Genomic DNA, 18,517 nt, shown 5'->3' with positions numbered 1-18,517 from the left:
AAGATTTTAGAGTCCATTATTAAGGATGACATTTCAGAATACTTAGAAGTGCATGGTAAAATAGGGCAAAGTCAGCATGGTTTCATCAAGGGGAGGTCATGCCTGACAAATCTGTTAGAATTCTTTGAGGAGGTAACAAGTAGGTTAGACAAAGGAGAGCCAATGGATGTTATCTATTTGGATTTCCAAAAGGCCTTTGACAAGGTACCGCACAGGAGGCTGCTCAGTAAGATAAGAGCCCATGGTGTTAGAGGCAAGGTACTAGCATGGATAGAAGATTGGCTGTCTGGCAGGAGGCAGAGAGTGGGGATAAGGGTGTCCTTCTCAGGATGGAAGCCAGTGACTAGTGGAGTTCCGTAGGGGTCAGTGTTGGGACCACAACTTTTCACTTTATACATTAATGATCTAGATGAAGGAACTGAGGGCATCCTGGCTAAGTTTGCAGATGATACAAAGATAGGTGGAGGGACAGGTAGTATTGAGGAGGCGGTTTCGAGAGGACTAGAATATAAAAGCAGGGATGTGCTGCTGAGGCTTTATAAGGCTCTGGTCAGACCACATTTAGAATATTGTGAGCAATTTTGGGCCCCGTATCTCAGGAAGGATGTGCTGGCCCTGGAGAGGGTCCAGAGGAGGTTCACGAGAATGATCCCAGGAATGAAAGGCTTAACATATGAGGAACGTTTGAGGACTCTGGGTCTATACTCGATGGAGTTTAGAAGGATGAGGGTGGATCTGATTGAAACTTACAGAATACTGAAAGGCCTGGATAGAGTGGACATGGGGAAGATGTTTCCATTAGTAGGAGAGACTAGGACCCGAGGGCACAGCCTCAGAGTAAAGGGAAGACCTTTTAGAACAGAGATGAGGATAAACTTCTTTAGCCAGAGAGTGGTGAATCTATGGAATTCATTGCCACAGAAGGCTGTGGAGGCCAGGTCATTGAGTGTATTTAAGAGCGAGATAGATAGGTTATTGATTGGTAAGGGGATCAAAGGTTATGGGGAGAAGGTGGGAGAATGGGGTTGAGAAACTTATCAGCCATGATTGAATGACGGAGCAGACTCAATGGGCCGAATGGCCTAATTTCTGCTCCTATGTCTTGTGGTCTTATGGGTGTGTGTGTGTTTGTGGGTGGGTATGTTTTTGAAGGGTTGTGTGTTTGTTGGTGTCTGTGCTTTTGGAGTTGTATGTGTGTGTATGTGAAAGTATGTGTGAGGGTTTTTTGTATGTCTAAGAGTATGTGTGTGTTTGGAAGTGTGTGTGTGAGGGGGCAGTGTGTTTGGGAGTGTGCACATGTGTATTTGGGAGAGTGCGCATGTGTGTTTGAGGGTGTGTATTTTAGAGTGTGTATAAGTTTGAGAGAGTGTGTGTGTGTACGTTGTGTTTCTGTGTGAGTGTAGTATGCGTTTGGGTGTGTGAATTACTTTGTGTGTGTGTTTGGAGTTGTGTGTGTGCTTGGGGTGTGTGGGTGTTTGTACGTGTGTGGGTGGCTTTGTATGTATGTGTTTGCTTGGCAATGCTTGGATGTATGTGCGTGTGCTTGTGCGTGTTTGTGTGTGCATGGACTTGTTTGTGTATGCTTGGGGTTGCATCCATTTGTATCTTGGTGTGTTTGGGGGTGGGGTGTGTTATTGTGTGTTTAGAGCTGTGTGTTTTTGGAGCTGGCGGGGTAATTGGGTATGTGTTTTTGGTGAGGTGTGTGTTTGAGGGGTTATGCGCATGGGTTTGAGGGGTTGTGTGCATGGGTTTGGAGAGCGCAAGTGTGTTTGGGGGTTGTGTGTGTGTGTGCATGCGTGCGTGTGTGTGTTGTGTATGTGTGTTTCACATTCTTTGGAGTTGTGCATATGTGTATTGTGTGCTTGTATTTGGGATTGTGTGTGTTCTGGGGTATGTGTCTTTGTGGTTGTGAAATGTTGTACTTATTGTGCTGACAAATCATAGTGTTGTGGAGAAAAGCACTGCTACCCAATTATTTATTTTCTGTTTGTCTTGATAGTTAACAATGGACTATGCTTGATTCAGTTTTTTGCCTAAAATCATGTGAACCTCATCTGATTTCCTCCTATCTCAGACTGTCTACGAATTAGACTGCAATTCTTTATTTATGCCATCAGTGCTGCTTCCTGTCCTGCCACGTTCAGAGGGTTTAAACTTCTGAAATAATATATAATAATAATAAAAAATATGAATCTTATGGTGAAAATTTTGCCAGATCACAAAAGTTTTAACCCATTTCATCTCATTCATCCAGAATACCATCTTCCTTCAGCTGTGTTATTTCAGTGGTAGGTTTTATGGTTTTATTGTTCAAACTGAAGATGGCCCTAACTTTTACCTTACAAGCTAACTAGGTCAGCATACCCGGTCATGACATTTTGTCCCTGAAGATAAATTGGTTGACCATGCACTTGCCTCTCCTGTGAATCAGAACTGGGTCTGAAGTCCAATTTTCAGAAACAAGCTCAGCCCCTTCAAATCACACACTCCAATGCAGTCCTGAATAAGTGCTGCATGGTTGGAGGTGACCACTTTTGGATGAGACATTAGACTGAAGCCCTGTCTGCCCTCTCAGGTGGAGGCAGAAGACCCCAAGGCACTATTTCAAAGAAGAGCAGGGGAGTTACCCCTGCTGGTTTGGCTAATATTTATCCCATGACAAAAAAACAGATTATTTGGTCATTATCACACTGCTGTTTGTGGGATCTTGCTGTGCACACATTGGCTGCTGCATTTCTTGCATTACAACAGTGACTACACCTCATAAGTACTTCATTGGTTGTAAAGCACTTTGGGACGTCCTGAGGTCATGAAAACTGCAATAGAACAGCAAGTCTTTCTTTTTGAACCTAAGGCATCATACTTGCTCACATTAAAGATATTTTCCCAAAACACTAGGGAAAGTGGGCTCTGTGCTGTCTCAGTTAGTTGGGAGGACATTCTATGAGCTGAAAGTTTTTAGCTTGCTCTCTAACACTGCTATGGGGCTCCAATACCATGTTGGGCTGTCTTCTTCTGAGTTCTTCAGGGGAAGTGTACAGGCATCATTCCACACTCACTCCAAAAGTTCTTTCAATTGGGGATCTGGTCGGGAGGAAAAATGTTGACACAGAAATCACTGAACTGGGGCTGTGATTGCCTGAACCGTCATTTGTGATTCCATACAGGTTCGTAAATTGCTCTGAAAGCAGTGACTGAGGTTCCAGATGCTGTGACTGAGATTTTGGATGTTGTGGCTGAGGTTCCGGATGCTGTGGCTGAGATTTTGGATGTTGTGGCTGAGGTTCTGGATGTTGTGACTGAGGTTCCGGATGCTGTGGCTGAGATTTTGGATGTTGTGGCTGAGGTTCTGGATGTTGTGACTGAGGTTCCGGATGCTGTGGCTGAGATTTTGGATGTTGTGGCTGAGGTTCCGGATGCTGTGGCTGAGGTTCTGGATGCTGTGCCTGAGGTTCCGGATGCTGTGGCTGAGGTTCTGGATGCTGTGCCTGAGGTTCTGGATGCTGTGCCTGAGGTTCCGGATGCTGTGGCCGAGGTTCTGGATACTGTGGCCGAGGTTCCGGATGCTGTGGCTGAGGTTCTGGATGCTGTGACTGAGGTTCCGGATCCAGATGCTGTGGCCGAGGTTCCGGATGCTGTGGCCGAGGTTCCGGATGCTGTGGCTGAGGTTCTGGATGCTGTGACTGAGGTTCCGGATCCAGATGCTGCGGCCGAGGTTCCGGATGCTGCGGCCGAGGTTCCGGATGCTGCGGCCGAGGTTCTGGATGCTGTGGCCGAGGTTCCGGGTGCTGTGGCCGAGGTTCCGGGTGCTGTGGCCGAGGTTCCGGATGCTGTGGCCAAGGTTCCGGGTGCTGTGGCTGAGGTTCCGGATGCTGTGACTGAGGTTCTGGATATGCTGACATAGATTTCGAATGCTGTGGCTCATGTTCTGGATGATGTGGGTGTGGTTCCAGATGCGATGACCATGGTTTCAGATGCTGTGGCTGATTCTCAGGATGATATGGCTGAGGTTCTGGCTGCTGTGGCTATGGTTCTGGATTTTGTGACTTGAGGTTCCTTATGGTGTGACTGATGTTCCAGATGTTGTGACTGTGGTTCTGGATGGCATGTTGAGAAATTCTGGTTGGTGTGATGGGAGGTTCTGGATGCTGTGATGGACTTCTTTCTGGATTAATGAGCTAGGGTGCTCCCACATGCTCACTTTTATCTATCCACTTGCATTGTTTCTGGGACAGGCAGCCCTGATTTAACTTTCAGACTGCTAATCAAGTCAAAACCCCAGTTGTTTCACACCAATTGGAATTTCTCATTCGGTGTTGCTCAACTCCTGCCTGGGAAGGATGCTATGCATAGTGCTGGTGGGAATGTGACTAAGTCCTGTTTTTGGAAAATAGTAACATCTCAAGTAATAAAATTATTTTTCTCTATGTAGTGGGAAAGTACTTATATAGATTTTGCCCTTTATTTTCACCATGTGAAGACTGATCAGTGTCTGTCCTGTTTGCAGGGGGATGTTTGCTGGTGGGCTGCGGGAGATGCAGGAGAAGGAGATATTTTTACATGAGATATCCTATATGGCTATGTGCAAAATCTTGGACTTCATCTACACCTCTGAGATGGAGCTGAACCTGAATAATGTACAGGATGTGCTGGTGGCTGCTTGTCAGCTGCAGGTAATTGAGACATAATCTTTAACCATAGGCTTGAGCATAAATATTACTACTCCTATATTGAGGGAGTAGGTTATTATTCAGGAACTGAACATGATTCTATCCATTTGGGAGTCCCATAGGGATGGTCTCATGTGATGGGTGAATCTTTACACAGCAATTGACACAAATCAGAAGCTCCTGTCACCAAATCCATAGGGAATGCCTGAAGATTTATCTTTCTGGATTTTAGGGTTTCATAGAACTGCATTTGCCACACTCCTTCAAGTGGAAGTGCCTCACTGGCAAGCAAATGAATTGAAACCGCGAAGGACCAGTAACAAAAGTTATATGGTTGTTGAAATAGCTGACCTAAAAGATGCCTACCTTTCACACTCCCATTTGTCTCTGTCCTTGCACACTCCCAAGGTTCAGATTTACAGCTATCATTGTCAGGCTGCTTAATTTTTGCCTTTCTTCGATCTCCAGGTTTTCACAAATGGCTCCCTGTCTTTTGAAATGGCCTAGCAAGCCACTCAGTTATATCAAACAACAATAGAATAATAAGAATAAAAATGGACAGACCACCTGGCATCGACCAAGGTGCCTGATGCAACAAAGGCACACCCACTCACTTAACCCTGCAAAGTCAACCTCATTAACATCTGGGGGGCTTGTGCAAAAGTTGGGAGAGCTGTCCCACAGACTCGTCAAGCAGCAGCCTGACATAGTCATACTCACAAATCATACCTTGCAGCTAATGTCCCAGACTCCTCCATCACCTTTACTAGGTATGTCCTGTCCCACCAACAGGACAGACCCACCAGAGGAGGGGGCACAGTGTATACAGCTGGGAAGGAGTTGCCTTCGGAATCCTCCATATTGACTCCTGTTGATTACAACCTACCGCCTTCCCTCAGCTGATGAATCAGCACTTCTCCAAGTGGAACATCACTTGGAATAGGCATTGAGGGTAGCAAGGGCACTGAATGGATTCTAGGTGGGAGACTTCAAAGTCCATCACCAAAAGTGGAGCACCACTGCTGACCGAGCTGGCTGAACCCCAAAGGACATAGCTACTAGACTGGGTCTGCAGTAGCTGGTGAGGGAACCAACATGAGGGCAAAACCTACATGACCTCGTCCACACCAACCTGCCTGTCGCAGAGTCCACGACAGTATTGATAGGAGTCACCTTACGGAAATGAATATCAATCTTCACATTGAATATGCTCTTCTTCATGTTGTGTGGTACTGCTAACATGTTAAATGAGATCAATTCAGAACAGATCTGGCAGCTCAAAACTGGGATACCCAAGAGGCACCTTGGGCCATCAGCAGCAGAGTTGTATTCCATCACAATCTGTAACTTCATGGCCTAGCATTTTTCTTCATTCCTTCATGGGATGTGGTCATCACTGGCTAGGCCAGCATTTATTGCCCACCGCTAATTTTCTTTGAGAAGCTGGTGGTGAGCTGCCTTCTTGAACTGTTGCAGTCCATGTGGTGTAGGTACACTCACTGTGCTGTTAGGGAGGGTGTTCCAGGATTTTGACCTACAGACAGTGAAAGAATGGTGATATATTTCCAGTGAGTGGCTTGGAGGGGAACTTCCAGGCGGTGGTGTTCACATGTTTCTGCTGCCTTTGTCCTTCTAGATGGTAGTGGTCATGGGTTTGGAAGGTGCGGTCTAAGGAGTTCCTACAATGCATCTTGTAGATGGTACACACCACTGCCACAGTGCGTTGTTGGTGGAGGGAGTGAATGTTTGTGGGTGCGGTGTCAATCAAGCGGGCTGTTTTGTCCTGGATGGTGTCAAGCTTCTTGAGTGTTGTTGGAGCTGCACTCATCCAGGCAAGTGGAGAGTATTCCATCACACTCCTGACTTGTACCTTGTAGATGGTGGGCAGGCTTTGGGGAGTCAGGAGGTGAGTTACTCGTTGCGTGATTCCTAGCCTCTGACCTTCTCTTGTAGCTACAGTATTTAAATGGCTAGTCCAGGATTGGGGTTTCTCTGATGGTAATGCCATTGAATATCAAGGGGTGATGGTTTGATTCTCTCTTGTTGGAGATGGTCATTGCCTGGCACTTATGTGACGCAAATGTTACTTGCCACTTGTCAGTCCAAGCCTGGATATTGTCCGGGTCTTGCTGCATTTGGACTTAGACTGATTCAGTATCTGAGGAGTTGTAAATGGTGCTGAACATTGTGCAATCATCAGCGAATATCTCCACTTCTGACCTTATGATAGATGGAAGGTCATTGATGAAGCAGCTGAAGATGGTTGGGCCTAGGACACTACCCTGAGGAACTCCTGCAGTGATATCCTGGAGCTGAGATGATTGACGATTGACCTCCAACAACCACAGGTGTCTTCCTTTGTGCTAGGTATGACTCCAACCAGTGGAGAGTTTTCCCCCTGATTCCCATTGACTCCAGTTTTGCTAGGGCTCCTTGATGCCACACTTGGTCAAAAGCTTGCTTGATGTCAAGGGCAGTCACTCTCACCTCACCTCTGGAGTTCAGCAGTTTTGTTCATATGTGAACCAAGGCTGTAATGAGGTCAAGAGCCTGTGGCCCTGGCAGAACCCAAACTGAGCATCAGCAAGTGCCGCTTGATAGCATTGTTGATGACCCCTTCCATCATTTTAGTGATGATGGAGAGTAGACTGATGGGGCAGTAATTGGCCAGTTTGGATTTGTCCAGCCTTTTGAGTACAGGACATACCTGGGCAATTTTCCACATAGCCGGGTAGATGCTAGCGTTGTATCTGTACTGGAACAGGTTGGCTAGGGGTGCGGCAAGTTCTGGAGCACAAGTCTTCAGAACTATTGCCGGAATATTGTCAGGGCCCACAGCCTTTGTAGTATCCAATGCCTTCAGCTGAGTTAATTGAATTGGCTGAAGACTGGCATCTGTGATGCTGGGGACCTCAGTATCCTTCACTCAACCATTACCATCAAATCAGCAAACCAACGCTGATTCAAGGAGGAGTGTAGGAGAGCAGATCAGGAGCAGCACCAGACATACCTAAAAATTCCAACCTAGTGAAACTACATTAGTCTACATGCATCCTGTGCAATGGATGCAACATGCTACAGACAGAGCTAAGCGATTCCATAGCCAATGGATCAGATCAAAGCCTTGCAGTTCTGCTAAATCTAGTCATGAATGCTGGTGAACAATTTCATAACTAACAGGAGGCAGAGGAGGCTCCTATGAACATTCCCATCCTCAGTGATAGCAGATCCCAGCATGTCAGTGCTTGGGTTGAAACGTCTTCAACCAGAGGTGCTGAGTGGATGAGCCATCTCGGTCTGCTCCTGAGGTCCCCAACAGCACAGATGCCAGTCTTCAGTCAAGTCGATTCATTCCACGTGATACCAAGAAATGGCTGAAGCTGAAGGCACCGTTTACAGCAAAGGCTAAGGACCTTGACAAAATCCAGGCTCTAATGTTGAAGATTTGTTCTCCAGAGCTAGCCTTGCCCCTAGCCAAGCTGTTCAAGAACAGCTACAACCCTGATTTCTGTCTGACAATGTGGAAAATTGCCCAGATATGTCCTATCTACAAAAAGCAAGACAAATCCAATCCAGGCAATTACTGCCTTGTGAGTCCACTCTTAAATCATCAGCAAAGTGATGGAAGGTGTCATTGACAGTGCTATCAAGCAGCACTTACTCATCAATAACCTGCTCGCTGATGATCAGTTTGGGTTCCAGCAGGGCCACTTGGCTCCTGACCTCATTACAGCCTTGGCCCAAGCACGGACAAAAGAGTTGAATTCAAGAGGTGTGGTGAGAGCAGTGGCACCTGACATCAAGACAGCATTTGACCAGATATTATATCAAGGAATGTTTGTACCACTGAAATCAATGGGAAATTGGGGGAAACTCTGCAATGGGCTGAAGTCATATGCAACACAAAGGAAGATGGCTCTAGGAGGCCAAATCATCTCAGCCCCAGTACATTGTTGCAGGGGTTCTTTAGGGTAGTGTCCTAGGCCCTGTCAACTTCAGTTGCTTCATCAATTACCTCCATCATAAGGTCAGAAATTGGGATGTTGGCTGATGATTACAATGTTCAATGCCATTTTCAACTTTTCAGATACCAGAGCAGTTTGTGCCAGCATGCTGCAAGACCTGGACAACATTGAGGCTCAGCTGATGAGTGGCAGAGAACAACTGTGCCACACAAGTGCCAGGCAATTACCATCTCCAACAAAAGATTGTCTTACCACCTGTCCTGGAAATTCAATGGGTTTACCATACCAAATCCCACACCTTGAACATTTTGGTCAGAAACTTAACTGCACCATCCACATAAATACTGTGGCAAATAGACCAGATCAGAGGCTAGGTGTTCTGTGGCGAGTGACTCACCTGCTGATGACCCAGAGCCCTTATACCACTGACAAGGCAGAAGCCCAAATTGAGCATTAGTGATGGATTACTCTGCATTTGCCTGGTCAGTGCCATTTGAGCAATACTCAAGAAGCTTGACACATCCAGGACAGGGCAGCCTGCTTGTTTGGCATTCCACCTGCCACATTTAATATACTCCCTCCACCACTGACGCACAGTGGCAGCAGTGCATACCATCTACAAGATACACTGCAGAAACTCACCAAGGTTCATTCACCAGCCTCTTCCAAGTTCCCCTTCAAGTCACACACCATCCTGACTTGGAACTATATCGCTATTCCTTCACTGTCGCGGTTTAAAATCCTGGAATTCCTTCCCTAAAAGCACTGTGGGTGTACCTACACCACATGGACTGCAGCAGTTCAAGAAGGTGGCTGACTAGCATTTTCTCAAGTGATATTAGAGATGGGCAATAAATGCTGGTCTTGCCAGTGATATCCACATCCCATGAATGAATAAATAAAAAAAAAGAATTGGAGTGCTAGACAGATAGCAATCAATGGATAAGAGTGCAGAAAGGATGAGCTTTATTGAAGAGTTAGGGTACTGAATGGGATGGGTGTAGATAGAAGAGTTAGGGTTCTGGAGGGATAGATTTGCATGAGATAGTTAGGGCACCAGAGGCTTCAACAGGACAAATGGCCTTGTCCTGTCTTTAATCTCTTTTTCAAGGTTCTTCCAGTCAACTGCCAGCAAGAGTTTATATGTGCATTCAGCTGTTGCATTTCTGCAATATTTAGCTCCTGCCACTAGATGGTATAAGGCCACTTTGTATTTGCAAAAATGTACTTAAAAAGCAACCACAGTTCATTGAAGATGATTGAAAAATTTACAACACAGAAATAATGCAGCATCTTAATTTGAATTACTGGGTCAATTGAACTTTTTAGTGAAAGTATTATTATGAACAGGCTGGAGATATGAGCCTTTGACATTATGTGCACCTCAGGTCTGTATATAATTGAAATTGCTAGTTGGTTTCCCATGTTGTTGCTTATGGACAAAATCAAAGATTATTCTCCTGAAAGCTTCAGCAGCCGAGCTGACTAACTCAGAACCAGAGCTGTCCAGGAGCCAGTGTTGGTCAGCCCAGTATTTCCATTTCAGGTTGATCATGAACTTACTGTTACTTTGGTAACAGTCAAAGTAATTATTTCAGCTTGCGTTGTCAGTTGTTGATGTGAAACAGCAATAACTCCTTTCTGTTTCGTGTGGATCAGATTGATTCTTCTCATCGCATGACAACAAGGCTGCATGGATCGATCAGACAACAATTTGGAACATTACTTCTAGTCATGCATTCACTGGAAACAAACAATTCTCACAAGGAGGCAGTCCTTGGAAGCACAAGTCATATCAATGAAAGAGGGAACCCAACTTTTCTGTTTATTTAACACTGAGCTAAGCTTCAATCCCATATCCGCTCCATCACAAAGATCACTTACTTTCATATCTGTGACATTGCTTGTCTCCCCCTCTGCCTCAGCCCATGTACTGCTGATATCCTCATCCATAACTTATCCGTTACCTATTGATTCAACTATTCCAATGTTCTCCTGGCCAGTCTCCCATCTGTAAACTTGAGTTCAACTAAAACTTTGCTGCCCATATCCTGATTCACACCCAGTTTATCACCCCTGTGCTCGCTGACCTACGATCGGGTCCCAATTCACCAATACCTCAATTTTAAAATTTAACATCTTTTTGTTCCTCCAACTTTTTGGTTTCTTGTACATCTCTTACTTCCTTTGCCTCATGGTTAGTGGCTGTGCTTTCAGCTGCTTAGACCCTAAGCTCTGTAATTCCCTCCCTAAACCGTTTTTAAAAATTCGTTCGTGGTATATGGGCGTTGCTGGCTAGGCCAGCATTTATTGCCCATCCCTAATTGCCCTTGTTCAGAGGGCATTTTTCAAGAGTCAACCATATTGTCAACCTTTGAACCTCTAACTTCTCCTTTAAAGCCAAATATCCTAATATTCCTGTCCTAATAGCTCCATTGCTGGTTCGTTTCAATTTGTTTTCTTCCAGCAGTCCTGTGAAGCACTGTAAGATGCTTTACTATGTTAAAGGTCCCATTTTAATGTGAGTTGTTCTCATTTACAAATTAGATCAGGAAACACTTCTTTGCACAGAGGGCAGTAAAAATCCGGAACTGTCTTTCCCTATATGTGGTTCCTCAATCAGTTGAAGTCCGAGATTGTTAGATTTTTGTTGGGTAAGGGTATCAAGGGATAGGGAACCAAAGTGGTTAAGTGGAGTTGAGGCGCAGAACAGCCTTGAATGGTCTAACGGGCTTGCAGTGCTGTAAGGCTTCCTCCTGTACCAAGTTCCTAAATCAACTGGATGTGTGTGATTTCAATGTGTTACTGACATTGGCCGCCCATCCCCTGAGTTACCATCCTCAAAGAGAACGTCTGGGGACATGGCAGCTCTTAATAACCGCATGAACTGGCAGGGGCAAGTGAGTGGAAAATACTGGCATATCATAGCTCATGAAAGGCAAGTTCAAATATATTAACCAGTAAAAACTCAATCTACCTTTTAGAGAACTGCTTAAACCAGGGAAGTGTTTACAAAAACAGTTGGGAGAATTAGCTGAGTGAGATATTCATCTTCCTTCTCCTGCTTTTTGTTCCCTCGCTCCCCTCTCCTGGAGGCACTGACTCTGCAGGATATACAGTTCCATAGGTGTCACCAGCCCTTAGTACCTCCTGCATGCTTCTCATGTGAGGTTAAACAGGGAGTGTGAGCCTGATCCTAGCCTCAACCAATGTGCTACTTAGCAGTGGCCTGGAATAGTGAGCAGGAATAGACACCTTGTTGATTTTGCGTCCTACTCCTCCCTTGCCCAAAGGCGCTAAGCCAACTGTAATGTCAGATGAGATTTGTTCATTCATTGAAGCAATGTGTCATCATTTTCTTATCAAGCAACAGCAATCCTTTCATTTCTGAATTATCTCTTCATTTTAAAAAAATGGAAAAATTGAACATGCTTTGATGACTACCTTTGAGTGGTCAGTTGGTCTATGGTCTGGTACTAATGTATTAGACTTTGTGTCTTAATTCAGTTCAGTTAGGTTCTTGTATATATTCGATGTCAAAACCAGTTGCAGGCATTGTAGTGTTATACCAAGGTGGGACAGTTTTCATTTCCTTGTTTTATGTTTGAACTGTCATTTTGACTCTGGTCCTGCAAGAAAGGCTTGCATTTATGTAGCATCTTTCATGGCCACAGGATGTGCCAAAATGGCAGCCAAATTCACAAGCTCCCACAAGCAGCAATATTGTAATGTTATGATGTTGCTTGAGGGATAAATATTGGCCAAGATACCAAGATGGCACCTCCACCAGTGCTGCACTCCCTCAGGAGGAGACTCCACAGATATTCTATTCCTCAATAATGGGGGAGTCCAGCACGTCAATGCAAAAGACAAGGCTGAAGTATTTACAGTCATCTTCAGCCGGAAGTGCCGAGTGGATGATCCATCTCGACCTGCTCCTGAGATCACGGATGCCAGTCTTCAGCCATTTCAACTCACTCCATGTGATATCAAGAAATGGCTGAAGGCACTGGATACAACAAAGGCTGTGGGCCCTGCCAACACCCTGCTGTCGTGCTGAAGACTCCTGGTCCAGAACTAGCCACACCTCTAGCTAAGCTGTTCCAGCACAGCTACAACATGGGCATCTACCCAACAATGTGGAAAATTGCCCAGGTATGTCCTATCCACAAAATCCAATCGAGACAAATCCAATCCAGCCAATTCCGCCACATCAGTCTACTCTCAAGTATTAGCAAAGTGATGGAAGGTATCATCAACAGTGCTATTTAATGGCAACTCCACAGCAGTAACCTGCTCACTGATGCTCAGTTTGGGTTGCAGCCAGGGCTGTTTGGCTCCAGCCCTCATTACTGCCTCGGTCAAAAAATATGGACAAAAGAGCCGAATTCCAGAGGTGAGGTGAGAAATCAAGGCAGCATTTGATTATGACATCAAGGAAAATTGAAGTCACTGGTCATCAGCGGGGGAAAACTCCACTGGCTGGAGTCATACCTAGCACAAAGGAAGATGGTTGTGGTTGTTGGAGGCCAATCATCTCAACCCTAGGACATCGCTGCAAGAGTTTCCTCAGGGTAGTGTCCTAGACCCAACCATCTTCAGCTACTTCATCAATAACCTTCCCTCTATCATAAGATTAGATTTAGGGATGTTTGCCGATTATTGCAGTGTTCATAATCATTTGCAACTCTTCAGATACTGAAGCAGCTCATGCCAACATGCAGCAAGACCTGGACAACATTCAAACTTGGCCTGATAACTGGCAAGTAAAATTTGTGCCACAAAAGTGCCAGGCATTGACCATCACCAACAATAAAGATTCGAACCACCTCTCCTTGATATTCAACGACATGACCATCACTGAATCCCTCACCATCAACAACATGAGGGCTACTGTTGACCAGAAACTTAACTGAACTGTGGGTACAGGAGCAGATCAGAAGCTGGGAATTCTCTGGTGAGTAATTCGCCTCCTGACTCCTCAATGCCTGTCCACCATCTAAAAGGCACAAGTCAGGAGCATTATGGACTACTCCCTACTTGCCTGGATGAGTGCAGCTCCAACAACACTCAAGAAGTTCAACACCATCCAGAATAAAGCAGCCCACTTGATTGGCACCCCATCCAACACCTTAAACGTTCACTCCCTCCACCACCGATGCACAGTGACAGCAGTGTGTACCATCTACAAGATGCACTGCAACTTCCAAATCCAGGACTTCCACCAGCTAGAAGAACAAGGGCAGCAAGCACGTGGAAATACCGCCTGCAACTTCCTCCCCAAGTCTCACACCATCCTAACTTGGAACTAGATTGCCGTTCCTTCACTGTTGCCGAGTCAAAATTCTGGAACTCCCTTCCTAATAGCACTGTGGGTGTACCTACACCATATGGACTGCAACAGTTGAAGAAGGCAGCTCATCACCATCTTCTCAAGGGCATTAAGGGATGTCAACCTGGGTTATGTGCCCAAGTTTCTGGAGTGGGACTTGAACCCACAATCTGTTGAAGGTGCTTTTCTTTAGCTAAAGTACTCAGTAATGAGTGTTTTGTCTTGTTCTATCTTGTGGCTCAGCCATGGCTCAGTTGGTAGCACTCTTGCTTCTGAGCCAGAAGATTGAGGGTTTTAGTCCCAATCCAGAATTTGAGCACAAAAATCTTGGCTGATACTCCAATGCAGTACTGAGGGAGTGCTGCACTGTTGGAGGTGCTGTCTTTCAGATGAAATGTTAAACCTAAGTCCCATCTGCCATCTCATGGGTGTAAGAGAATCCCTGGCACTATTTTGTAGCAGAACGGGGGAGTTATCCCAAACAAAAACAAAAATACCTGGAAAAACTCAGCAGGTCTGGCAGCATCTGCGGAGAGGGACACAGTTAACGTTTCGAGTCCGAATGACCCTTCAACAGAACTAAGTAAAAATAGAAGAGAGGTGAAATATAAACTGGTTTAAGGGGAGGGTGGGACAAGTAGAGCTGGATAGAGGGCCAGTGATAGGTGGAGATAACCAAAAGGTGTCCCTCTCCGCAGATGCTGCCAGACCTGCTGAGTTTTTCCAGGTATTTTTGTTTTTGTTTTGGATTTCCAGCATCCGCAGTTTTTTGCTTTTATCTATGGGGGAGTTATCCCTGTTGTCCTGGCCAATATTTTTCCCTCAACCAACATCACTGAAACAGATTATCTGGTCACTATCACATTGCTGTTTGTGAGAGCTTGCTGTGCTCAGATTGGCTGCAACATTTCCTGCATTTCAACAGTGATTATTCGTCAAAAGGACTTAATTGGCTGTAAAGCACTTTGGGATGTCCTAACATCCTACCCTACTCACCATACCGTTTCTCTCCTCCTTCCCCGCATTATGACCAGCTCCCTCCTTATTGTAAAGAATTCTGATTTGCTGAAAACTAAGGGGGCTGTGAGCTTCTGTTGCAAGATGTAATTTTTTTTCTCTTGCTGTTTATTTGTGAGAGTGTTGATAACTGTGCCAATATTTCAGTAATTTATTGTCTGGTGTAGCACTCCGCTTGCAGATCAGGCGGCCCTGATTTAGAATCTCACTGACCTTGGTTCAGTTCTTACAGTTGGCATTAAAATCTCTGAAGTGGAGAGAGAGATGTCTGCCGAAGTACCTGCTCCTAATCCCTATGTAGTGATGCTTGCCAGAAGGTGTGTGTGAGTGGATGTCAGAGACACTTGGGCTGGCTGTGTTGCCCTCCACAGTCGAATAGCTTGCCAACACTCACTGTCTGGGTTCACAGTGAAGAATAGTCATTTGATTGAGGTACCATTGAGAGTGGGGCAAGGATATGGGGCAGAAACTATTGAGGGAAAGGCAAAGAATGGTACAGCAAAGAATAAGACCTTCCAGCCCACCTTACCTTGAAAGAGCTATTCAATCAGTCTATCTCCCGTAGTCCTTCAAATGTTTTCTTTTCAAATATATATCGAATTTCCATGGGTAGAAATAGACAAGAGCACGGTCATTGTAGGAGTCACATGAGAGGCAGTGCGGGTGATTTGAAAGTGTTGTGCTGCTCTATATAGCTTGAGGCCCTCAAAGCCATAAAGCACATCCCAATGCTCAAAGTATGTGGGCAGCTGCTTATGATCTGATCCCAGCCTAATGCCCATGTGTTGGTGGATTGACCACCAGGAAGCACACTCACTGCTTACTTCTAATTTATCCTCGCCCCTTTCCTGTAAAGAAGTGAGATCAGGAATGTTCAATGCAAGTGTACATAACCACAAGTTCAAATCCCAAAACTTTGTAGCCCATGGTGAATCTTGTTGCAGATGGATTTTGGTGGCCCAATTGTATTGGGTTCTTGAAAGGCTACAGACTTATTGAGAAGAGACTCCTGGGGCGGGTTTTCACACAAGGCTCTGAGTGCTCATAGTTTCTCTTTGTTTGGTTCAGATTCCAGAGGTAATCGATTTCTGCTGTGACTTCCTCATTTCCTGGATTGATGACGATAACATTATTGAGCTGTACAGGCTGGCTGAACATTACAGTCTGACCCAGCTGAGCAACAAGATTGATATGTACATCCTCCAAAACTTCCTGACCATCAGCAAGACTGAGACCTACCGCCAGCTGCCCCTAGCCAAGGTGCAAAGTCTGCTGAGCAGTGACAAGCTCCATGCCAGCTCCGAGAATGAAGTCTACGAGGCAGCCTTACTTTACCACTACACCCAGGAGGAGATTGATAGGGACCAGGTCTCCCTGCATGACCCGCCAAAGCTGCTGGAGATGGTCCGTTTTGCGCTGATTGAACAGCAGACCTTCCAGAAACTGTACAACCGGCTGAGCCCCTGTCCTCTCAAAGAGGTCTTGGCAGATGCCCTGGCCTACCACCAGAATGAAATCCGCCAGCCCGTACTCCAGACCCCTCAGACGCAACTGAGGTCAGAGTTCCATTGCGTGGTGGGATTTGGAGGAATGTACTCCTCCCAGGACGAAGACTTGAGTGATGAGGTCAAGTTTCTGAACCCATTGACCCGGGAATGGCGAACTCTGACCCAGGCACAAATGCCAAAGATGTCAAACCAGGGCATTGCAGTTTTAAATAACTTTGCTTATCTCGTGGGTGGGGACAACAACACTGCAGGGTACAGAGCAGAGGTGAGCTGCTGGAGGTATGCCATATTTTCCTTTCCCAATTTATACTTTAGGGAATAAACTGTGGCGAAGAACAATTTGCAGCAAGGTACAGCAAGTGATGAGAAAGGCAAATGGAATGTTGTTGTTTATTGCAAGGGGAATGGAATATAAAGGTAGGGATGGTTTGCTACAGTTGTACAGGATATTGATGAGATCACATCTAAAGAACTGTGCACAGTTTTGGTCTCCTTATTTAAGAAAGGACATAATTGCATTAGAAGCAGTTCAGAGAAGGTTCACTCAACTGATTCCTGGAACAAGTGGGGGGGTTATCCTATAAGGAAAGGTTGGACAGGCTGGGCCTGTATCTACTGGAGTTTTGAAGATTGAGAGGTGATCTTATTAAAACATATAAGCTCCTGTTGGGACCTGACAGGGTGGATGCTGAAAGGATGTTTGCCCTTGTGAGAGAGGGTAGAACTAGGGGACACGGTTTAAAAATAAGGGATCTTCCATTTAAGATGGAGCTGAGGAGACATTTTTTTCTCTCAGAGGGTCATGAACCTGTGAAACTCTCTTCCTGAGGGAGCAGTGGAGGCAGGATCATCGAATATTTTTAAGGCTGAGGTGGAAAGGTTCTTGATGGACAAGGGAGCCAAAGGTTATAGGGGGAAGGAAGGAAAGTGGAGTTGGGGTCACAATCAAATCAGCCATGATATTATTAAATGGCAGAGCAGGCTCGAGGGGCCGAATGGCCTACTCCTGTTCCTAATTTGTATGTTTGTATAAAACTATAATTATTCACTATTGTGCTGGACTAACAATGTCACAAGGAACATTAATACACTTTCCCCTTCTTGCTGCAGTTTCCTTACCTTCCACCCACTTGTCTCAATGAAGAAGCAGATTGTGCATAGGGGTCAGTCCAATGGGCCTCAATAGCTTTTCCCGAGTTCTTTACATATGAAGGCCTATTGCGTTTGCACCCAATGTCCACGCTCACAATCCATATAGAGTGAGCCATGTGATAATGGTGAGAAGCAGCAACCCTGGGCTTATCCCCACCCCCCCTTATTGCCAGCGCACCAGAAATGATTGTATTTTCAAATGATTATTATTATTTTTATTAACCATTTACTTTAAGTTATTTTCCTCTGTTGTTTCTTGGTCCATTCCTTAAAATATGAAATATTCCAAACCAGAGAAGCAAACCAAAGAACCTGCTGCACCTCTTCCTGTCCTCCACTATCACAGGGAGCAGAGTCTCTGTACAATCAACCTGCTCCACCTCTCCCTGTCCTGCTGTGTGACAGGGAGCAGAGTCTGTGTACAGTCAATTTGCTCCACCTCTCCCTGTCCTGCTGTATCACCATAAGACATAGTAGCAGAAGTAGGCCATTCGGCCCATCAAGTCTGCTCCGCCATTGAATGAGATAATGGCTGATCTGATAATCCTCAACTCCACTTTCCTGCCTTTTCCCTATAACCCTTGATTCCGTTACTGATTAAAAATCCGTTACTGATTAAAGTCTATCTCAGCCTTGAATATACTTAACGACCCAGCTTCTACAGCCTTCTGTGGTAATTCCACAGATTCACTATCCTCTGAGAGAAGAAATTCCTCCTCATCCCTGTTTTAACATCTTGAACTTGAAGATTCCCTCCCTGGTGAAGGGGTAAGAACATAAGAAATAGAAGCAGGAGTAGGCCATTTAGCCCCTCAAGCCTGCCCCGCCTTTCAATAAGATCATGGTTGATCCGCCCCAGGCCTCAACTCCTCT

General features: G+C 45.4%; 1 protein-coding gene across 6 annotated transcripts in view; it reads left to right on the top strand.

Annotated features, from left to right (window-relative positions):
• klhl22 (kelch-like family member 22) overlaps window positions 1-18,517 on the top strand; it is a 53,390-nt gene that overhangs the window by 20,954 nt on the left and 13,919 nt on the right. For all 6 annotated transcript variants that reach the window (XM_078553823.1, XM_078553819.1, XM_078553822.1 and 3 more), the window contains 2 exons: window positions 4,508-4,673; window positions 16,053-16,771. In XM_078553823.1, coding sequence (XP_078409949.1) covers window positions 4,508-4,673; window positions 16,053-16,771 — 885 coding nt within the window. The remainder of the gene's footprint in view (window positions 1-4,507; window positions 4,674-16,052; window positions 16,772-18,517) is intronic.

Source organism: Cetorhinus maximus, chromosome 12 (genome assembly GCF_964194155.1).
Source record: "Cetorhinus maximus chromosome 12, sCetMax3.hap1.1, whole genome shotgun sequence".
NCBI classification, from domain to species: Eukaryota; Metazoa; Chordata; class Chondrichthyes; order Lamniformes; family Cetorhinidae; genus Cetorhinus; species Cetorhinus maximus.
The sequence above is the reverse complement of the archived record's forward strand: the minus strand, read 5'-3'. Positions and strand labels throughout refer to the sequence as shown.